The 24,171-nt window shown below is 39.4% G+C and overlaps 1 protein-coding gene across 1 annotated transcript in view; it reads left to right on the forward strand.

The window, feature by feature from the left end:
- LOC140934554 (uncharacterized) overlaps positions 1-24,171 on the forward strand; it is a 76,114-nt gene that overhangs the window by 28,632 nt on the left and 23,311 nt on the right. The window contains 10 exon segments of the mRNA XM_073384159.1: positions 180-472; positions 10,828-10,972; positions 13,197-13,522; positions 13,939-14,077; positions 14,852-15,138; positions 15,407-15,545; positions 16,233-16,534; positions 17,411-17,552; positions 18,053-18,210; positions 21,287-23,910. Of these exon segments, the coding sequence (XP_073240260.1) occupies positions 180-472; positions 10,828-10,972; positions 13,197-13,522; positions 13,939-14,077; positions 14,852-15,138; positions 15,407-15,545; positions 16,233-16,534; positions 17,411-17,552; positions 18,053-18,210; positions 21,287-23,910 (4,555 nt within the window).

Below are 24,171 nucleotides of genomic sequence, written 5' to 3' on the forward strand. Positions count from 1 at the left end.
TGCCCCGCGTTCATTGTTCCTAGAATCTATTTTCTTTTTACCTATAACATACGGTATGGACACGTTTTTGTTGTATACATCTGAATGGATTCACCTTAATTATATCAGTGAGTAAAATAGACCGTGATCATTGTGTAAGTACTAATATTTCCTCGTATGTCTTTGCTTTTCATCTCTAGTCTGTGAAGATCCTGTTGGAATAGAAAGAGGTCTCTATAATATAACAGCCTCCTCCTACAAAGGAGCTGGAAACGAACCTTGGCGGGGACGACTTAATAGGCAAGGTATCTGGCGTCCCAAGACTAACTATGGATGGGAATTTCTTCAAGTTAGTTTTGGTCACCTGATGGACATCACAGGGGTCGCTACCCAAGGTGAAACAGCAGCCTGCGGGAGAGTCCGGATATTGTTTCTGCATTACAGCCTCGACTCCCTGCGCTATGATCAGTACTTTGATCCTTTCACCGGAAATGTGAGTGCTTAGGGTAAAGTATATAATCATACTAGTTGAAGCTGTTGCCAAAAATTCCAGCGAAACAGGCTTGACAAATGCTTTTTTTCGGCGACATCACAACATAAGCTGTATCTGATCATATTTATTCAAGTGGAGTGGTTATGAAACTCGTTAGACTCCTTTGTTACATGTTTTCGTTAGCATCGTTTGGACCTGACTGTGCACAACTTTTAATAGCATTCCTATCAATTTGAACTTATTGACCAATAGAAATATCGCACTTATTTATTCAGTTACAATTTGTGAACAAAGAACAAAGGATTTTGCATGGCCGGGGAGCTTTTCGCATGAACTGCGGCACCGTTGTTTTCAACTTTGATGTTTGCCGGCTTTCATTACTAGCTTTGATGTAATTTATATTCTAATTCGCTACCCTGCTCAAACGAATATAAAACATTTATCATGTAATAAGCAACCACAATTGGGGTGTGTCAACACGATCCGCGTGCGACCCTCTTTATTAGGCCTTCATCAACAAAATGGATGAGAATGATACAACAAAACAGCTTGAAAACTCGGAAATGTAAAAAACAGAAGGAAAACCACCCTACAAAACGATCTAAACTATGTTCGTATAACAATGATACGGTAAACGTCCTAAACCTCTCATATAGCAGCATGCAAAAACTACCTTTACGAGAAACTGAGAAACCTAGCCACTGGGGGTTTAATTTTGAGGTCGGAGGGACGGTCGTAAGACTCGAATGAACATAAATGACAACAACTCAAGTATATATAGCCTACCGTTAATGAGGCAATTGTAACAACATACCATGTAACACCCCCAAAAAAGGGTTACAAAACCCATGATAAATACATTGGCTGACTAACGACATCCACCAATTTTTTAACGTGGCCCGAACCTATTTATATACTGATGGTTATGTTTTGTAATCGCGTTTTTCAGCGGGAACGATTTAACCGATATCTATGATACCGGGAATTATCAGAAAAGCTTGGAGTTTCATTAGGGACAATCTTTAAAATTAAGAAGGACGATTTTGAAAGCTTAAAGACGAAAAAGATGAGAGCGAGCCCTGGACGACCTCTTATGATCGATACCAGAATGGAAAGATTATTAATCCGACAAGTCAAAATCCTTCGTCGCGAAAACCCAAATATCACTTGAGGTAAACTGGTTGAGGCGTGCGGATTGCATACAGGTCAAGTAAGCAATAGAACGGCCGTCGTGTTTTGAACAAGTATGGATTTGGGTACAGACAGAGGCTCAAAAAGGGGGTTCTTTCCTCGAACGATATTGTATGCAGATATCGCTTTGCTAAAACGATTCGCAAAGAAAGATCGAGAGACGTGTGGACTTCCAAAGTAAACTTTTGCTTAGACGGAGTGAGTTTCTATGACAAAAGAAACCCTGCGGGCCAGGCAAAAGACCAACAAGGCCGAATATGGAGGACTAAAAAGGAGGGTCTGGCTGAGGAATGTACTTCGAGGGGAAGAAAGAGGGCAGTGGTGGAAGAGTTCTTAAGCTTTTAGTGGCTATTAGCTACAACAAAGGGGTTATAGCTTGCCATCTATACGAAAAGCTAGATGGACAGTTTTTTGAAAATTTTGTTAAAGCCAATTTTGGTAGTTTCTTTAGAAAACCGACAAAGCGCTCTCCCGCCTTTGGCTTCAAGACGGTGATCCGAGCCAGAACGCCGCGGGAGTGAAGAAGGCTTTAAGAAAACTTATAGCAGAATTGTTATCCATCCCTCTCAGAAGTCCAGATTTAAATCCTATAGAGAATTTTTTTCATTCAGTAAGAAGCGACCTGAACCAACAAACTTTGAGTAAAAATATTACTCGTGAAAACTACGACGAATTCCAAAGCCGTGTAATAACTACCTTTTTCAACTGACCTGCCGAATCGATTGATAAAATTATTGACTCGATGAATGGTTGTATCGATTTAATCATTGAAAAGAAAAGGAACAGAATAAAGTACCAGGCAGTTGTAAGCAGAAATGCCTACAATGGTAGACAATCAATACTTGTAAACAGAAGCTAAGATAAAAGGAATTACAGTCTTATGCAGTACAAAGCTGACGTCACTTACGTTTGTCTACAACGTTAGTTCCGGTTTGTAAACCGTGTACTTTGGTGCCTATTTTGAGGGCGATTCTTAGGCTAAGACATTCCGTCAACCAAGGCAATTATGTGTTCTGAATATAGTACATAATAATCTGGACAAACAGAGCACATTGTTCTTAAAATGGCGATTTCCAAACGGTTTACAACGATTTACTAGCGGTCTTTGAGGAATAGTTGATGTAAACCGTTGTATAGGACGTAACATGTGCTGTTCTTTTCATTCTGAGAAGACCTCTGTAATGGTAAGTTCTTGTTAACCGTTGGAAATAGTGAAATATATAGGAATAAATCTTTTGCAACGACAAAAAATGCTCAGATTGATGTAAACCGTTGGGCGACATGACGACACGCCTGGAAATTATTTTTAGAAACCGCAAGTAAATAGACCGCACTTGGTTCAATAGCAACTGTAGCCATGTTTCACTGGGAGAACAATCCGTGTCAGTGTCTTTCTCTGCTTCTGACGTATCGTAATTGCGTATCGAGTCCATAACGGCGTCTAAAGAGCAATGAACATTATAATTCTGTGACCATGACAACTACGCCTTGTTGTCACTGTAACGTCAGTCTTGAATGCTCACCCTGCCCCGGAGCATTTACAACCCTGAGAGCGGGCCAAATACAAATCAACATTCATTTTTGCATTCAAAAAAATTTATCTTTATTCTATTCCCCTGAAAAAACACTTTCTTTTCACTTCAAATGTTTACTTTGGCGCATACCGTTCAATATCCCGAAAATACAATCTTGGACAAAAATGTTAAGAAAAATGCACGTTGTATATGTAATTTTAGAATACTTCCCTCTAAAGCCCGGTTCACTCAAGATACTCCCCCCTCCCCCCAAAAAAACAATGTTGAAGTGTGGCCCGAACATTTTTGCTGCCTACTAAACAACATTGACCAGGGAGGGGTGGGGGGAGGGGTCACCATGGTGCCAAATACGCAGGGTGGGTCTCCTGTGTGTAAGAAAGAGCAAAATTCTTAACACTTTTTGTCCAAGATTGCAGTATCTAAAAGGGTATTCTTACCCAAAGTCTTATTGCAAGAAACTAAGTAATCAGAAACCCACGGCGAATACAGTTAGCATCATTTTACGAGAAGAACTACTTAAAGCTGAATGCGTGGTGAGATTAAAATTCTCGAGATTCTCGAAAACTACGTGGTATTGATATGACTTCTTTTCGAAGTGATATTGAAGGTTCCGTTCTACTCCAACATCAGGATGTTGATGTGAATAACTATGATGAAGTGTTACGGTCGCTACTGGACAAGCACGCTCCTGTGAAAGAACGAGTTATCACTGTCCGACCATCTACGCCCTGGTATACAGCTGAAGTCACTCCTGACAAGTAGAAACGCAGACAACTGGAACGTAAATGGCGAGTATCGAGACTCCCAGCTGACCCGCGAGCAGTATGTACACCAATGTAACGTTGTGAATAATCTGATCAAGTCTCTTAAGTCACAACCCTATTCGTCTATTGTTAAAGAAAACTGTTCAAAACAGTTCAGAAGCGCCCTCCAAAGACGACCTTATGTTAGCTGATGAATTTTCTACCTTTTTTACTACTAAGACAGATACACTACGTAATGATCTCCTTGTTAAAAAGAAGGCTCTTATTGATTAGGCCGAATGTGTTACTGGTGAGGTACTCGCTATGTCGTCGACTACATTTTCAATTTTTACTGAGATAAAACTTGATGACATCGGGGAACTGACTGCAGCACTGCTCTCGAAATCCTGTGTCTTGGATCCATTACCATCTTCCATTATCAAACAATGTACAGCCCTATTGCTGCCTACTATTACTAACATCGTCAACCTCTCTCTTCGTGAAGGCTGGATGCCTGCGTGTTTGAAATCTACAGTAATATCACCTCTGCTCAAGAAACCTGATGCGGCTTTTATAATTCAAGAACTTTAGTCCCCTCTCAATTTTGAAGGCGCTATCGAAGATTATTGTGAAAATTGTTGTTCTCCAGTTAAACAACTATCTGACTAGTAATAACCCACACGAGACCTTTCAGTCAGCCTATAAAGTACATAATTCCACTGAAGCTGTCATGGTTAAGGTACAAGATGATGTTCTTCATGCAATTGACAGCAGTAGGGCCGTTGTACTACTTATGTTACATTTATCTGCTGCTTTTGATACGGTGTCCCCTGAAATACTACTGAATTAATTGTCTCAACGTTATGGTATTACAGGGTCAGTACAAGAATAGTTCGCATCCTACCTGTTATCTTGTACACAATTTGTTCAAATTGAATGTTAAAGATCCTTTTTAGGTGAACTTAATTGCGGTGTACCGCAGGGGTCTGTTCTTGGGCCTGTCTTATATGTTTTGTTCACCTCACCAGTGGCTGATGTCTTAAAGAGACACAATCGTACATACCATCTCTATGTTGATGACACTCAGCTCTATGTGTCTAGCATTGAAATTTGTGTACAGGAAATGAACAATTGGATGATTCTTATGGTCTTAAGCTAAATGAGGAAAAAACCGAGCTGCTTCCTAAGTTTACTTTATCGGCCCAGTCCTTCACTGGAATTTGTTCGTGTTGGGGGTCAAACTATTTAACCGTTCTCTTCTGTTCATAATCTGGGAGTGATACTCTATCCCAGTGCTGATATGGAAGACCACATTAAGAAGATATGCAAGACTTGTCATTTCCATTTAACTAATATTAGTAAGATAAGAACATATTTGCATCGTGAACCTACTGAAGCAATTATCAACGCTTTCGTGACTACTAACTTGGATTACTGTAATGCGATTCTATATGGACTACCTACCTATATGGACTAAGTTCTCTTAAACCGCCTACAGCTAGTTCAGAATAGAGCAGCGCGTATCGTAACATTCAGCAAAAAGTATGAACATATAATACCTAGCTTAATAGACCTACATTGGTTGCCTGTTGAGTACCGTATTATTTATAAAATCTTATTGTTGATATAAATGGCTGTCATTGGATTTTCACCAAGTTATATATCCAATTTACTCAGTTTTTGTAACAGCTCCTACTCTTCGCGTTCTTGCTCGAATAAGTTACTTCAAGTCCCGAGATCTAAGCGAAAGTCTTATAGTTATCGAAGGACCTATTGCAGGACCTAAATTATCGAACAGTTTACCAGCATCTTTAAGAAATGTCAATTCCTTGAATTCCTTCAAAAAACACTTAAAAGACACATTTATTTCACCAAGCCTTTTCTTAATTTGTAAATAGATTTAGATTTTCTGAGTTATACATATATTTACTCGCTTGGACAGTTATTTGTTATTTTTGATATCACTATTTCTACCCTTATTTTTATTCCTCTTGTTGTAATTTATCTGTATCTTAATACATTTTGTGTAATTGTAATATTGTATAGCGTCTAGAACAGCTTGTGATATAGACGCTATAGAAATGAAGTTTATTGTTATTATTTATTATTAAAACTGCATGAAGCTCTGTTGAGCTAATACCTTCGATTGGCTCTAACTACTCTCCGCCCCCTCTGTTAAAGATGATTTCATGCAATTTCAGAGATTCATGATTGGTAGCGTTAGCTACATGTATAAACTCGTTTGATGATTTTTATTCTCCGTTGATATGAATTTCTTATTTTGCAGTTAACAAATCGGCCACAATTTTCCATTGTCTGCACTCTTATAGACCATAGAAATGACGCCCATAAAATATCAACGGAGAATAAAAATCATCAAACTAGTTTTTTACAATAACATTTATTTTTAGTTTCCTGCGAAGTTTCTTGGAAAATCACGCTCGAAGCGACGCTTTCCTTGTTGTTTTTCGTATTTTTGCTCTACCTTTGCAGCTTCAAGCACCAACGCACTGTCAGAAATTTCTCCCCATATGCTAAAATTTGGTTCTTCTTTGTCCATGTTAAGGAATAAAATTATTTTTACGAAAAACCAAAAACAAAGCAACCGGCACTGTGTGGCATGTTAGGTCATTTCCATGGTCTATACTCTCATAGACCACAGCTCTCGACCAATCAGCACGCGAGGATTCGCTCAGTTATTGTAAAAAATTTCACGGTAAGTGTATTGATACAAGCAAGATTTCCGTTCAAAAATGGTTCTAGAACAACTAACTAACTACCTCATAACACAACCATAGAAATCTTAAACTAAACGTGCCTGGGAGGTTGAAGACATCCCGCAGACAGACTAGCAGAATTTTTTCATAGAGTTAAATGATCTTCCTTTTGTATTATGTTTTGGGACGCCATATTAGACTTTCCACATTCTCTTTTTCCCCGACGATGTGAAGGGAAAAATTATCTAAACGTTCAAAATTAAAGTCAATATAATTATACGAACTTGAAGCCCTTTTTATCCATAAGAAAGAGCAATATATGATTATATAAATAAAATCATACTTTTTCTAAAATTATATAACCTAGTATCATGGTTTTAGATTCTTAAGTGACCCAACCATAAAAAAAGCATTATCAATATGAAACGTTCTTTTTTATTGATACAAAAATTTACCCGAACGACAAACCAAACGAATCATTTTGAATACGAATCTGAAAAGACAAAATAAATACTTTTAAATTAAAAAAATGAGAAAAGCGAAGAACACAATTTTGAAAACGTTACAATGATATTTGCCGTAAATTTTCATTGTTCTTTTAAAAACCAAGAGTAAGGGGTTTCACGCGGGCAAATCATGGCTGTCGACAAAATTGATGATAGTCATCATAACTTACTAAAAGAAAAGGCAAAACAAGAAAAAACATTTACTTCAATTCCGTTTCGGTTTTTGCTCTCCTTTGTTGCTGAAACATTAATCATTTTAATTTCCATTCTAACGCTGCACCTATATTTGCTACCGTACACATTGAGGGTCCGGAGCTGGATACCGAAAAGATACAAAAAAGTGAAGAATCAATAAAAAGCAATTGAAATTAATTTTTTGGTTCCACCAGCTTAGTCAGCTTTCTTATTTGCACCTTTTAGACAGGATGTTTTATTTAGCATGCTTCGCAGAAGAAAAGGTGCTAGTTTAATAACTCAGAATTTTCTCAAGTCCCCGACATTGTGCATTGTCGAGCCGTCTCTTTGTCAATTTTTGTCCTTTTTAAATGTTAAAAAAATTCTTTACTTCTGTGCTAATTACCGCAATCGTTCATATTTATGTTGTCTGGTTCATTCGACTGTATATTTTCTCCTGCCTCACGCTCAAAATAATCACCAAAACGCACAACTTATGACAAAAGCTGTGTTTGCTCCTGTCTAATTGCTTCACTACTTTCGTTGTCAGTTTCCTGTTTCCTATTTGGTAACAAGCTGATGAAACAAAATTAAGGTTATTTTTATTGTTCACAAATTAGAATCTCTAGTGAGAAACAGTTTAGTGTTTCTTGTACCAGACTGAGCGGGTTGAATGAAAATGGCAGCCATCAATTACAGCTATGCGGAAAGAAACCTTTCTTCCCCCGGTAACACCAACCTAGGGAATATTGCGGAGGACTCGGAAACTACCAAAGCCGTCAAAACTTTCGTCTTGTCGTCTTTGATCGCCGTAGCCATTTTTGGCAATTCTTTAGTTATTGCGTCCGTTTACAGGAACATAAACAAGCGAATGCGTGTCGCAAGTAATTTCCTTGTGGTGAACCTTAGTATCGCGGATTTTTTCTTAGCGATATTTAGTTTGTCGAGGTTGATCGGTCTCACTTACATTGGCTTTGAGTGGCCTTTTGGCGGTGTTTTTGGTCTAATCAGCTGCAAAGCTTACAACTTTTTCATCGCGTTTTTGCTGTACGTTTCCACAATGAACTTCATGGCGATAGCTTTCGACCGTTTCGTTGCTGTTTTCTTCCCTTTATCGGGGATCATGAAAGGAAAACTATTGTATTTTGTCATTGCTCTGACGTGGATAATTCCTGGCTGTTTCTTCTCATTCTTCTGGAAAATGATGAACATAGAAGTACGTCTTGGCATTAGAGTATGCTACGCTAATGTACTTGCTGTTTTTCCATCGGTAAAAGCATATTTTAATTTTCTCTTCGCGCAACATATTATTGTCATCGGCATTCCGATTGCAACAACCGTCGCACTTTACGCCGCTATTGGTGTGAAACTTCGACAACGGCGGCCTCCGGGAAATCAACAGGAAGTAAGTGTTGTTCAGAGTGAACTGATTGCACGTCGCGTTGTTCGAATGATGGTAACGGTGATTTTGGTATTCTGTTTGTGCTGGAGTCCTCTGTGGATTATTTCCACGATCTGCAATTCATCAAAAGACAACCCCGTCTGCAGAAATCCTGATGTACAATTCCTAAAATTCGTTGTGGCTTATTCTAATAGCGCCATCACACCATTTGTGTATCCGTTCTTCTCGGCCAATTTTCGGGAGAGTTACAAGCAAATTTTACGAAATAACTTCTGTTGTAAATGTGGACAAGTGAGTCCACAACTAAGTTCAGTTCGGGGAACTGTCTCCGCTCACAGGGCACCAGTGCAAAGCTTTCCACTGCAAGGACGGTCTTCAAATTAACAAAAATTGTACCCTTGAATTTACCGATGACAACTTCTGCCCGTGTACATTGAAGGCGTTGGAAAAATAATAGATAATTGTAGACATTTGTAAACTAAACGCTTACGGTTTGAAAGCAATAGACACTTACATTCCTTGGAATGGTCACCGCAATTTAGCTTTCCAAATCCTTGAATTTTATCAGTTAATTGGAGGACGTTATTTTGCAGGAGACAACGGCAGACAAAGATTTAGATATAGTTTAACTCACGTGTAAAGGCATTAGTTGTTAGTTCTGTTCCATTTCGCGACAAATCCTCAAAGTTTTTTAGTTGAAATGAAGAACTCCACTGATAACTGTTCTCCTACAAAATGATGCAAGTTGTCCATTGTATAAGCGACTAGATTCCGAATTTTGTAAAGTACATGTATAACGGGTGCTTTTTTTGCGAGCCACAGTCCCCCCCCTTTTACCACGCCAACAAGTTCTTCTAAAATTTATGCTTGAACTGAATAACCAGGCTTGATGAAAAAACACCCGGCCTTATCTATCTAAAAGGTGAGGCGACAGCCACCTCAAACAGATTGCACGATACGTCAGAGCCTCTTTTTTGTCTTCTTCGCTAAGACAGTGACGAGAAATTCTTTCTGCTTATAGGGTGAACTACAAGAAGTATATTCTTTCATTGACGAGGGAAAATTGTACAGTTGTCTGTCACTCGCGGATATTTTGCGACTATAATTTCTTAAGGAAAAGGGCTAATTCCCGCTACATGTACCGCAGTGTAATTGTGTCTTGTCTCTGTATATATTTTATGTTTCCACTGGACAGTTACATTAAATAAAGCAATATCTTTTGGCCATATGGTGCTCTAATCATATGGAGTCTAACGAAGGATTACAAAAGAAACCCCTATTCAATGAGCCACGTATCTGTACGGCCTATGGACATACAATTGGTTGCTTATTGAGCTAGCAACAGGTAGCGGAAAGAAAATGCCCCTCACCGTCTTTAGGCTCTTCTGTAAATATTAGTCATTTGGTTCTTATTCGATTGAGAAATACTACACTCTGTCAAATAAAACACTTTTAAATCAGCTTTGTGAGCTTTACATAGGTCCTTTGCCCAACAGGACACTTCCAAGCCGGGCTTGTTTGTTACTTTGTCTTTAAATCTTCATCTGACGAACGAAGGAAAACAATCCTAATTTCGCCTCTCACTGATTTTTTTCGCTGGTTTCTCGCCACGTTAGCTAACCTTTCCTCCCCGCTTTCCTCCAAAAACATCCACAAATTTATTTTTTCAGGGGATTACACTCGACGGGAAGTAGCTCGCTTAATTAGGTAAATGATCAAGCAATGAAAATCTATTCCACTTTCCCGTCCCCCTTTTTCGTGTCGGACTCACTCCAAATTTGTAATTACTACTACTTTAAAATCAAAATTTGCTCCCGCCGTGATGTACACCCCATAATCACTTAAAATAGCCTGTCTGATAAAGCGAACTTTTCATTACTTTTATTGTCAGTAAATCACGTTCCTGGAACGTTGTCCATTATTCCAGCTTTTCATGAATCAAAAACTGGTAACCCCCTTCCCCTACTGGTTGAATCTGCCTTCTTCAAACGATATTTTTTGATGCACAGTCAAGAGTTGAGAGGAGTTGACTTTTTTAGACCTTTGAACTTACGAAATCACTGTATCTTTGAAATATTTGTACACAGAATATACGAGCAAACTACGACAGCGATGAAACTGCGTTTTTCAAGTTGGCGTTTATCATCAGGGCTCGTCACGTTCGGATCAGGCCAACTCAGTACATCAAAAACAAGTGCATGAAGATGGAGTTGTATGGTTGTCCTTCAACTGGTAAATTTCTTTCAGTCCTACAACATGTATTTATTTAACGTCACACGGGATTGCCATGTTGGGTGTACAAGAGTACAATAGATATCCTATCCGTTAGGATCTAGACCCTAATCATTTGATCATTTTGTTTTGATCATTTTCATTTTGATTATTTATATATTTATATATATATATATATATATATATTTTTTTTCAGTCACCCACGAAACAAAGAAAAAACGCCACTGAATCCTAGTCAACAGTTTGGCACAGTAGAAACGACTTATTGACGAAATCAAGCAAAACTAACTACAAGAGAACGACTGGACAACTGACAATTTGACTAACAGTAGACGACTGTTTGACTGTGACAATAGACGGATCGAAACGCACCAATTACAGCACGAGTCTTCATAGCCAGTAACATCACGGCTTAACACAGACGACCAATAAAATTGCGACGTAATTGACCAATCAGGTCAATAACCAGAGTATAATACCATCAAGTGACGTGATTCAACTCACTTTGACCCTGAAGATGACCACCGCACAGGTTGTCGAAACGTCAGTCACGGTCAACAACAACAGTCCTATTCAGGACTACGTTCACACGGACGATCAAACTCAACCTACTTTTAAAATGACTCCTGGGTTCAAACCTTTCCTGAAAAAAAAAGATTGTTTTTTTTAAATTTAAATCTTCATTTTTCGAAAAATGTTTGCTTTGTTTTGTGAAACAAAATGGCCTCCGAGTGAAAACTTAAAGTAAGTTTAAAATCACCAGAGAGTTTAGCATAGCTTCTATTATTCTTCTTTAGCAAATGTCATTTTGTTTTGGGCAAAGGCAATAATAACGCCCCTTCAGAGTCAGTGACAATGAGAACGCAACCGAACCTCTCCGTCGGCCAGCTTGGGGAGAGAGATCAGGGGACGTTTGGATTTTTGTTTGTGTTGAACACCTCTTTGGATACTTTGGGCCATCTGCTATTCAGCAAAAGAGAGGTGGTTGTTATGGGAAAGTATGGATTTAATAGGAAACTTTTTTGGGTTACGCTTACCAACTGTCCGCAACGCCCGCTGGTATGATATGAAGGGCAGGAACGAAGGTCCTCCACTCCTGTCTGTTCTTGGTCAGCTTCCAGATGGTACCTCAGATGTAGTTTAGGGTTTTCATCTCTCCTTCTACCGTTGGACACCAGGTGTTCTTCGGTCTGCCTCTCTCTTGCTTTCTTTCTGGTGTCCAGTGTAGGGCTGTGTGGGTGATGTCACCAAGATCTTTCCTTAGCAAGTGCCCAATCCACCTTCACCTTCTCCTAATGATGATGGTCTCCATGCTGTCTTGACGACAACGAGCAAACAGTTGTTCATTTGAAACGGTGTTGGGCTAGAAGATTCTCAGGATCCTTCTGGGGCTCTTTAGGAGGTAAACGGAGAGATTAAGATCACTGGCAGTCATCCTTCAAAACTCTGAGCCGTATAACAGGATAGAAATTACACAGCTCTGGTACAGCTTCAGCTTGGTCTTTGTGCTGTACTGGTGGGACCTCCAAACCTTGCTCAACATTCTTAAGGTATTCCTGGCCTTTCGGAAACGGTTCTTTACGTTATTGCCTGCTCCTCCATCACATCTAACGATGCTGCCTAGGCCGGTAAACTCCTCAGTCTTGGGTAGATCTTCTTCATTTACCTGCACCGTTGAGGGGTTTGAGCTGTTCATTGTCATCACCTCTGTCCTATTCTGGCTTATCTTCAGGCCTATCTAGAGTCAGGTCATGAGCAAAGTCCAGGTCTTCAAGTGGCTTAAGGGTTGTTTTACTCTTAAAGATGATTGTTAATCAGGGCGTATTGCATATACGTAACACAATTAAAATACTTTTAGTTCAACGTCTTATGCCTTCAGGGCAGTTTATAAGTAAAACGTACTGAGAACTAACGGAATTAAGAAGATTTCAAATAGGTGATAGAAGTCGCATTCTGTCCAAATCACAAACACGGGTTAATTGAGAATGGATGTTTTGATCACTGACTATCATTCCCTCTGACAATACGGCTTTTTCATCTTTTTGGAAATACAACTTTACCAATACATTGGTTTTATCAGGGTAAGAAAATTGGGAGAGGTTTTGCCTGGCAAGTAATTTATATTTCACTTCGTCTATTATTTGTGTACCGGAGGGAAATTTCCAATTATTTTGTGTTTGACTGCAAATATAAAGTTACCTTACGGTTATCAATTTTCTTGCAGTCAAAGATGCCTTCGCACCCCTTGGCCTTGGAGATGGAAAAATATTGAATTCGTCCTTGCAGGCTTCAAGCACATTAAACCGCTTTCACAAACCAGGATATGGAAGACTGAACACTGTTATTGACGGTGGAGCCTGGTGCGCTCGTGACACAAATAAAAGTCACTATTTTCAAGTGGATTTACATGAAATACATAAGATAACTGAGATCGTGCTCCAGGGGAAATACTCAGGCTCCTCCCAAGAACAAGGCTGGGTTATTGCGTTTTCGGTCACTTATAGTATTGACGGTATAGTTTGGAGTCAACATATCAAGGACGGTTTATCGGTGGGTTCCATTTCTTTATGGCGAAGTTTGAAAACCAATAACGCTATTACGAAGAATCGGTTAGCTTAGTACCGCTTTAAGTGATCAGTCTACGTATTTTACTTTTTTTGCATTTTTTCTTAGCACAGCATGACAAGATAACTTGTATTTCCTAATTTATCTCTTTCTCTTTGATGCCTTTTCATTTGATAACGGAAAAACAATAGTAAGTGAAATAACAGAAAGTGATACGTAAGCTAAGAAAACACTTACCGTTTAAATACCCCATGCTACAAATCGAATTCTCGATAATCCACCATTCTACTCACTGTTAATGTAATAGCTTTGATGTTTGATTTTTGCCTATTGTAAAACCTGCGCAAACGTTTTTACTCGCGCTGATCGATCACTGGTATCTTTTCATTGCCAAATGTTAGGTTTTTGAAGGTAACGGCGTAAGTAACATGACGAGAAGCCATGAAGTGACACCGCCCTTGTACGCGCGTTTTATCCGACTTCACGCTGAGCAGTGGCATCAACTGATTTGTTTGCGAGTGGAACTAGTAGGCTGCAAAGGTACGTTGTTAAAGGGGCCATGTCCCAACATTTGTTATCCTTTTAAAATGCTAAAACGTGTCATTGCATCAAATGAATTCCAAAAATAATAGCCCAGATTTGTTATTTAAGACTATATGTAGGCACTGAAACTGTTTTCTGTCATCTGTTGCCACAGATGGCAAGGATGGACATAGATTGAATCTTGAATAAAGTGAGCCAAATTCGAATTGACCTAAAGCAGGTGGCTCGACGTGAATTTTTTAAGGGAGAATACCTCCTAAGTTTGAACAAAAACTTTGTCGCTACTGTTAAAGATACCGGAAAACCGTCACCACAACTGATAAAAAAAAAATGATATGAAAATGTTGCAAAATGACATTTTTTATATTGACATCAGAGTTGACACATCAGTGTAATGACTTTCACAACCTATTTTAGTTTCTGTATTATTTCTTGGCACTGGGAGGTTTTTTAAAAATATTTGTGAAAGCTTTGAACTTTAATTTCGGCCGCGATGCTGATAATGATTGCCAAAATTCTATGAGGTCGTCATGGAAATATTTTGGGATAAATTTTTGAGTGTTTGGATTGCTGTGAAAACTGATCAATCTCATTAATTAATAGCTTTATTAGAGAATGATGAGCATATGCTTATGAGGTAACTGCTGATACATGTAACAACCTTTTCCCACCGCGGCTGGAAAATGTTTTGGAGTTACAACCGAGGATGTTTGCATTCTGCTAATCAACAATGAAGGGTTTTAAGTATCAGATTTTTTCTTTTGTCTTCAGCTTGCGCACAGCCACTTGGCCTGGAAAATAAACATATCTCTGACGCCTATTTATCAGGATCCCATCCAAGCTTTCATAGGTTTAGACTAAACAACAATGACGCTTGGCGTACGAATCCTTACACTATGGACAATCAAGAATTTGTTCAGGTTACGCTGACGCCTTATGGTAAAACCGTGACCGCACTCGCATTTGAGGCGTTGTCCGCTTGGGCTATGTCTTTTACCCTAAGCACAAGCGAGGACGGTTCGGAATGGCAGGAGTATACCTTTCAAGGGAAAATTGAGGTATGAGGTCACAGAGCTATTTCTTCTGTCTCTGTTTTTGTATCACTTGTAAAGACGCCAATAATTTTCGCGAGACTCGGTTCATGCATTAAAATGTATGGTGGAGTTGAAATTGTCTAGACAGTAGGATTTTGTCTTGTCTTTATATTATTGAGCCCACTGACAGTATAGATAGTTTTTCGGCAAGGGATTGAAAGGGTAAAGAGGTTATGGGTGGGGGGTTTGCCGTTAACCATGAAAAACCTGATGCCAAGTTTCTCTGTTGTAGGTTTTTGCTGGATGCAAATCACCATATGAAATTGTGCAGAGACCTCTACCAAGAAACATTACATCACGTTACCTTCGCCTGCATGTTTTAACATGGAAGCTCCACAATTATGTGAGCTTGGAGCTGTACGGATGTGACGGTAAGAGAGGATTGTCACTGAAAACGTTTCTTGGAGACGCCACATAAATGTTTCATAATCAGAGACCACTTCAATCTTTTCTTCCTAAGGGATCGTTGTAGTTCGCCAGAAAATCGAGATCGGTTTTTTAAGGCCGTTGGTCAGTACCATCAGTGATATTGGACACAGAAGCAGTTATGGCTGATGTTTATCACGGTAATGCCGTAAATTTTAGTTTCTCTGCGTTGTCACTCTAAGCCAAAGCTAATATTCCCCCACGAAATCGTGTGACCTTGGACATGAGGGTGTAGTGGTAAACGCATTTGACCTTGGAACTAGAATATCCGGGCGGGAGCATTGTCCATACCATTGTGTTATTTCCACACCTTGTTGCTCTCCTCCGGCAGGTATATAAATGGGTACCGGTATATAAATGGGCATTTTCCTAGAAACCTTTCGATGGATTGTTATGTTGTCCGGGGGTACAAGATAACTATTGGCCCTCTTAAATCGAGCGCCTGCGTCCTTTTTTAATATATCGATGTTTAATTGCTGGGCTCTGTCAGTCTATCAACCGGCAGACCCGGCGTGGCCTGGTCTCTGAATTGTTACCTTAGCCACTTACCTAGAACGCAAATGATCTCCCAAATGGAGAACCTTTGAATTGACGCGCATACATTGTCTGGCTTAAAGTTGTTTCTTTTGCAGTGTGTGCTGAGCCGTTAGGAATGGTCAATCGTCTCATTCCGGACTCCAGCATCAAAGCCTCCTCTTTCAAAGTTGGTGGAGAACCTTGGCGCGCCCGGTTGGGGCCTGGCGACGGCTGGATTCCAGAAAGTGCCTCATCTATTGAATATCTTGAAATTGACCTTGGAGAGCCGAAGGTCATCACATATATAGAGATTCAGGGTGCTCCTGACAGTGATCGCTGGTCGACTTTCTTTCTCCTGGACTACAGAATGAACAGTTATGAGCCCTGGAGTAATTACAAACCTCGTGGTGATGGAGGGGTGGGCTATTTCACACAAGCACTAACTTCTTTTTTTTCCTTTGATTTTATACTGTGGCAGGAATAGACCCCGAAGTGGGGGGGGGGGGGGGTGTACTTTAGGACGCTGGGACCCTGGAATCCTTAGCCTATACCGGAGGTAGTTCAAGTGAATTTTGCTACCGTATACTACACTAAACTCCCCAAATCCCCTGCTACCCTAGAGTAGCTGTTTTCCACAAACAACTGAGGTCACTAGCACAGTCCAGCCAAAACAAAATCGATCTGATTTTTTTATATTTTTGAGTGGCAATTCCCGGTTTCCCAGTGTAGACTAAAATCTTCAGCGAGTTTAAATGGAAAATGATACCCTATTCTAGACCCAAACTCTCTGATTTATATACCCTATTCCAGAGAAAAATGCTTGAAAATCATACCCTTCACAGCGGCACATACCTATAAAGCCCATATATGGTAGTTACCCCCCCCGGGGAACAGACCCGGTAGTTATAAAGTTTTCTTTCAACCAGCTGGAAATAACAAAGTACAATTAACACGCTTCTCAGCATTCGCATATTGCATAAGCATTTTCTTCAATTTCTCTTTGGAAGACGGTAATACCCCAGGAAAAATTGAATAGCCATTTACAACGCACCTAATGATATGCAAAGTTGAGGTTTTTTACATGAATAGTTGTACAGTTTAACTTTCGATTACGTGACTATTAATGACGAATATTAATCCGGCGGATAAATTCTTATTCTAGCTCACTCTTTTGCTAGTTTTCAGCGGAGCCATACGGTCATGGACGGCCCACCCTCCCATCCAGAACCAAGGTTTCCTTTAGGCTATTACCAATAAGCGAAAAAAAAGAAAATATATTTTCTTTTGATTTTAGAAAATCAAAGCGATTGAAATGAGGAACGTGATAAAGAGAATCGCGACAGACCAGAAACTGGAAGCAAGGTTCATCAAGTTCAGGGCGCAAAATTGGGTGGGATATCAAAGCTTAAAACTTGAACTTTATGGCTGCGACAAAGGTAGTAATTTTTTGTTTCTTGGATAAATAGTTAAGCCAACACTGTTATGTCTGTTTGTTGTTGTTATCTAAGTAGGAATGGAAGAAAAAAAATCGTTTTTCACATTATCCAGGACTTGGTTTCAATACGAAACTGCAAAACTATACATGCATATATTAATTTGTAAAAAGCACAAAATCGTGCAATCTTCTTCGTACTTTTCGTTTTGCTCTGTGTACGTAAAGCAGCCTCGTTATTATTTTTATTACTTAAAATGCCGCCAAATTTGAACATATCATCTTCCTTTGGTAATCTGTTGAAATAAGAATGGATGGTCTGGTGAAGCTACTTCACTATGGTCGGGTTTGACCGTGACTGAAAATGTAACTAAAGGTCTCCAATTTTTTTCTTCATATTTCATTTGTTATACAAAATATACTAGCCATTTCAACAGTAATTTTTCGTGCCCTGTGGTACGGTACTTTCTTAAAAATCTCACCATTCGAGATCCTATTTTGCAGTTTGTTCAGATGAACTTGGATTTGAAAGTTGGACGATAAAAAACCCTGCCTTTTCTGCCTCTACGTACAAGTCCTCTCGATCATACCCATGGATGGCAAGACTTCACAACCTAGAGGCCTGGTGCTCTGATAAAAATGATTCTCAGCCCTTCCTGCAGGTTAGCCCATTTTGCTGAAATAAAGCATAATTGTTTTTCCCGCCCGCACACCTACTCTCGGTTTTCACATGACGTCACCAAAATTCAAACTAAGAAACTATCGATTCTTCTGAGTTTCTGAGTTCCATGAGGTATTACAGCACCTAAACACCTTTATTTAAACAAAGTTTTGGTTCCAAAGGGTTCTTCGTTTTGCGATAGGGGACGTTTGAGTTTGTAGGCTTTTGCGTGACGCGGCATTTGGCTGGCGGTCGGGAAGGCTCTTATGTGGGTTAAAAACATTACCAATTTTGGGAGACTTTGCTACCTAAACATTCCTTATCTCAGAATAAATATCACTTTAATCCTTTATGAGTTTTTCAAGCGATGATTTCACGCATTAGTAGGAAAACTCAAAAACAGATGTTTCTGTTGGTTTCCGGCGGCCATATTTGTGCCCCTCAAAGGGACACAAACATGGCGTCTCCATACAAAGCTTTATAAATTTGGGTAAAACGTTTTTCCGAATATCTCGCATATGAAAAACCGCACAGACCTGATTCTTGGCGAGGCCTTTTGCATATTTATCTTCTTTTATTTCCTGGATTCTGGACTTTCTGTACTGAATGGTTTGCAATTTTATTTTCGATTGCGTGACAGTGAAAACCGAGAATTTCTGGTGATGGCTGTCAGCAGTACTTTCTTAAATGGGCTCTGTCATGAGGAAACTGCTGCTTTAGGTCAATTCTGTGCTGAATTCACGAAGTCATTATATGGAGCCTTTTCCCACCAAAAAATGCTCTGTTAGAGATATAATTGTTTTGTTGATTTTTGCCGGTAAAGCTTTAAAACCTGAAAAGTTGGGCCAACGTTTTCAAGTTTCATTCTATATCCATCCTTGCCATCCCTAGCAACAAACAACAGAAAACAGTTTCAATACTTAAATATAGTCTTAAATAACAAAACTTGACAACTATTTTGGAATTCAGTTGATGGAAAGACAAGCTTTAGTTCTAAAAGAGATAGGAAATACCAATTTAGCCCCTTTAGACTAAAACTGTTACAAGTGATACCTGAGCGATGGCCCTGGTGCTGAGTTTAAGGTCAGTTTGATGTCCTGGTGATCCTTAACTGAATGTAAGTTTGCGAAATACGACATGGAAACTTATTCTTGTTCGTACACACAGGTTCACAAGTACTGTTTAAGATGCAAAAGTTTGTATTTCGCCTTGCCCGCCGAAAATTGTTTCATTTAGTTAAAATAGCTCTTAGTTGCTTGATCAAGGGATGGAAACTGATTGATACAAAAAGAGGAGGAACAACCAGGATTATTTGGTAATTGCAATGACTATCATTCCACACCATTTTAGCGACATTTTAGCGACAGTTTGCAGCACAGGATGGCATTCGTTTAAATGCTGCCACCAAAACGCTGTGATCCTCACCAAAGAGCCAAACGTCCTTCTTAAACTGCCGGATTAATTTATTTTGATAGCTTTCGTAGCATTTGTCTGGTTTTGCTTTCCCGGGGGGAGGTTCTTGCTGGTAATAGGCTAATGGGGATGTGCCGCGTCGCTGGATGGGTCACATTTTTACGATTGGATTGACTATAATGGGGTTGTATTTTCACCAGAGTTGCTAGAATGGGGTGGCACAATTTCGAGAGTTTTGGGGGTAAGAATATTCCGCCAGTTGGGATGGTAAAAAATTCATTGGCCCAAAAGTGACTAAGATGGGGTCTATAACTGGCCACAGAATAGACTATAATGGGGTAGGGGTTGTGAGAGGCCAGCGGCACATGCCTTGTAAAACACGAACGCTCTTTTAGACGACGTTTAGTCTCGCTTGCTTGGAGATTACATCGAGAAATGAGGAGGCGATTAATTCTACACGAAACAGGATTTGCTCGCTGAAGGGTTTTTACCTCCTTTTTTTATTGACGTGGAGTATTCTTCAGGATATCGACTTTTCATTTGTTTCTGAACTGATTTAGTACGCGTGTTAGCGACGACCGGAAATACGTATGTGGTCGCAGGCTATATGCGTGTATAAATTCACAAAAATTCAGGGGCATCGATTCCAGAAAAATTACATCATTGCCAGAGATAAAAAAAAAAGATTTACCTGGGACGTCATTTCAATTATCGCCGAAAATGAACCGCATGAATGAAATGAATGAAAAATGAAAGTTTACAACATCCGACCATCGCGGTTTTTTTCGATCACTCAGTAGTGTTCAATTGTTCCAAAGTAATCAACGCTTTCAAGCGATAGAATTCGTGGACCGACACGTGCATGTTTCGCAAAATCTCTAAATTTAATCTTTCCTAAGATTTCTTCGCAAAACATGCGTAGCTTCGGGCACGCAACGATTCTTATTCCCAGTTTCCACGGTCTCCGCAAGGAACGCCTGGCACAATGACCCCCATTTGTGCCATAATTACGAAGAAAAATGGCTTGCATATTATGGGTCTCGCTGCTTACGCAAGCGAGAATAAAAATTGACCCAAGTAACCGCCCCCCCCCCCCCGGGGGTTTGCCTTCTGTTTACTATAAAGGTTGACCTTGGGATACCCTACAGACTGCGTTTTATTGCTACTCAAGGACTTCACAGTAAAACCAACGAGAGCGGTTGGGTGCAGGAATACATACTGGATTTTCGCGGGGATTTTTCGACATGGCTACCATACGTGGAAGACAAATCTGTAAAGGTAAGTCAAAGTTCTCGTTGAAACACCTCTCAGTTTATTTTCTCCAGGGATCATCCGAATAACGGAAGTAACCGTGTTAGTGAGATGTTATTTACAGAAAGGTTAAGCCTGACTCTCATATGCGGCTGATCTACCTACGACACAGCCGCTGATACTGCCTAGGATACTGTCCCACTGGGAGAAGAGAAGTCATCGGCAACCGATCGAGGCCATGCTGTCTTTGACTCGAGTTCAACTTCGCTGCGTGTCTTCGGTTAAGACCTGCGATGTCGGGACTGTTTCCCAGGCATTACCGGCGATCACTTATGTAGCAACTAGATTAGGAGCATATGAGAACCGGGCACTAGTACTTTTGATCACGTGGGTAATTTATGTCACTTATCAAGAATAAAGAATACGCCATTTTACAGTCATTGTCCTGGCCGTGGCTTCTGATAAATATTTACGCTCCCAATACCACCACTAAGCAATCGTTGTTCTTCCAAACATTGTCTGAGCTTATCTATGATGAGGGATACAATGATTTTGACTACAAAATTATATTAGGAGGGGATTGGAACGTAACTATGGACCCAGACCTAGATTGTTCTGGTAGAAACCCTGTGTTAAAAGACTCAGTTAAGTGTGTGGAGGACATTATGTTGAATTATGATTTAGTTGACATCTGGAGAATCCGTAATCCTAATAGCAAGAAATTTTCTTGGAGACAAAAAAGCCCAATTATTCAAAGACGCCTTGATTATTGGCTCATTAGTGACCTATTACAAGATGACGTAGCTAAAGTCGACATAGTGACAGCTATAAGAACGGATCACCATGCAATAACTTTAGAAATTGACAGTCTAAATGATCAGCAGCGTGGCCCATCTTTTTGGAAGTTCAATAACAGTCTCTTGGATGACGCTTTTTTCGTTGAGCGTTTACGCGAGAACTTTCCTAAGTGGATAGACGAAATTAATTTTTGCGATGATTCGAGAATTAAATGGGACTGGATGAAATACAAAATTCGCGGGGAAAGTATATCGTATAGCAAACTGAAAGCTAAAGAAAGGAGAAATAGAATTCAAACAATTGAAAACAGGCTTAAAATATGTGAGGAAAAAGTAGCAGAATCACCGACGCAAGAAAACCTTGCCAACCTCGAATCGGTCAAAACAGAATACGAACAAGAGTATGATTACATTGTAAGAGGCTCAATCATTCGTTCCCGCGCTACATGGTTTGAACAAGGGGAAAGAAACAACAAGTATTTTCTAAATCTGGAAAACAGAAATAAGAAAAAAAGCTGCATACGGAAACTTATTCGAGCAAATGGAGAAGAGACTACTGTTCCGGACACTATTATGACTGAAATTCACAGTTTTTATTCTGAGCTTTATGACGAAAAGTCGGGAATACAAACTGACTATTCGATTTGTCCTTTTCTGGAAGATACCCTCTCATCTCCTAAGTTAACCGACTCAATGCGGGAAACGTGCGAGGATCAATTAACATATTCCGAATGTTTCAAGGTTCTGTCTACCTTTAGTAACGATAAAACTCCTGGAAACGATGGGCTCACCATAGAATTTTACAAGTTCTTCTGGTCAGAAATCGGAATATTTCTAGTGGACTCATTAAATTATGCGTATTTTCATGGTGAATTATCACATTCGCAAAAGCAAGCCGTAATAACTTTAATTGAGAAAAAGGACAAAGATAGGAGATGGATAAAAAACTGGAGACCGATTTCTCTGGTAAATGTTGATGTTAAAATTGGCTCAAAAGCTATCGCTAAAAGGCTAGAAAATGTCCTACCACATATTATCCATTATGACCAGAATGCCTTTGTAAAAGGACGAACAATTTTTGATGCAACTCGTACGATAACCGATGTGTTGGAATTTACTAAAATGCGAGACTACCAAGGTATAATGACCGCAATTGATTTTGAGAAAGCCTTCGATTCTCTAAATTGGAACTTCCTCCACAAATCGCTAGAGTTCTTTGGCTTTGGAGAATCCTTCTTGGGGTGGATCAAGACGTTTTATAATAATATATCAAGTTGTGTTTTCAATAATGGTTTTTCCACCCCCCCTTTCAATGTTAAACGGGGTGTTCGCCAGGGCGACCCACTCTCGCCATCTCTTTTCATAATAGTACTTGAATTATTGGCATTATCCATACGTAATAACGATCAAATTAAGGGTATTGAGGTGGGTGGTTCCGAAATCAAATTAGTTACATTCGCTGATGATATGACATCATTTGTTAGGGACAAATTTTCGCATCGCACCCTTTTTGATACTATCGATCTGTTTAGTACATACTCCGGATTGAAGGTCAATCACGACAAAACGGAAATTCTTCTACTAGGAAATATGGAAGTAAACAGCTCAGAACTAGGTGTTAATGAAATAAGTAAGGCCATAAAGATCCTAGGGGTTCATTTCACCTTTAATCACGCACTGTTTTATAAGCTTAACTTTGAATCAATCGTGAAATCTCTGAGGGGATTGCTGAAGGGCTGGAGCTGGAGAGGTCTTACACTACTTGGAAAAATTCAAGTGATCAAGTCTTTCGCCATACCAAAGATTTTATACAGGGTTGTTCTCATTTCAAATAAAGAAGAGTTTATCAAAAAAATAAATACTTTGCTATATTCCTTTGTTTGGAAGGGAAAAGATAAAGTAAAGCGCAGAGCTTTTATTAACCCTATTGATAAAGGAGGCTTGAAAATGCCCAACATTGAGTCAATGATCTCTGCCCAAAGAATAATTTGTATTAAGAGATATCTCTCCATTGACCCCGCTGGCTGGAAGTTTTTTCTGGATTTTTATCTTAAGAAAGTAGGGGGAAAATTCTTGTTTCATTGCAATTTTAACTACACTAAACTACCGGTAACTCTTCCAGAATTTTACAAAGAATGCATTGTGGCGTGGACCCTTTTAAATGAAGACAACCCCTCCTCATCCTCTGAAATAGCAAATCAGGTCATATGGAACAACCAGTTCATTTGCATTGAATCAAAGTCAGTCTATAACAGTAGGCTGATTAATCTTGGAATTGTAAAAATTGGAGACCTCTACGACACGTGGGGAGGTTTCAAGTCGAACAAGGAACCATTATATTCAACTCTCTCACCAGTTGAACATTTTCTACTTTTCAGTCTCTTCAATGCTTTTCCTGAAGAATGGCGCAAAATATTAAAAACAAATAAAAACTCTATCTCTTCAAAAACTCATGATCTAATCCAAACTGATTTCAAGTTACGTATTGAAGGGAAAAAAGT

The sequence above is a fragment of the Porites lutea genome, chromosome 4 (genome assembly GCF_958299795.1).
Source record: "Porites lutea chromosome 4, jaPorLute2.1, whole genome shotgun sequence".
Taxonomy (NCBI): domain Eukaryota; kingdom Metazoa; phylum Cnidaria; class Anthozoa; order Scleractinia; family Poritidae; genus Porites; species Porites lutea.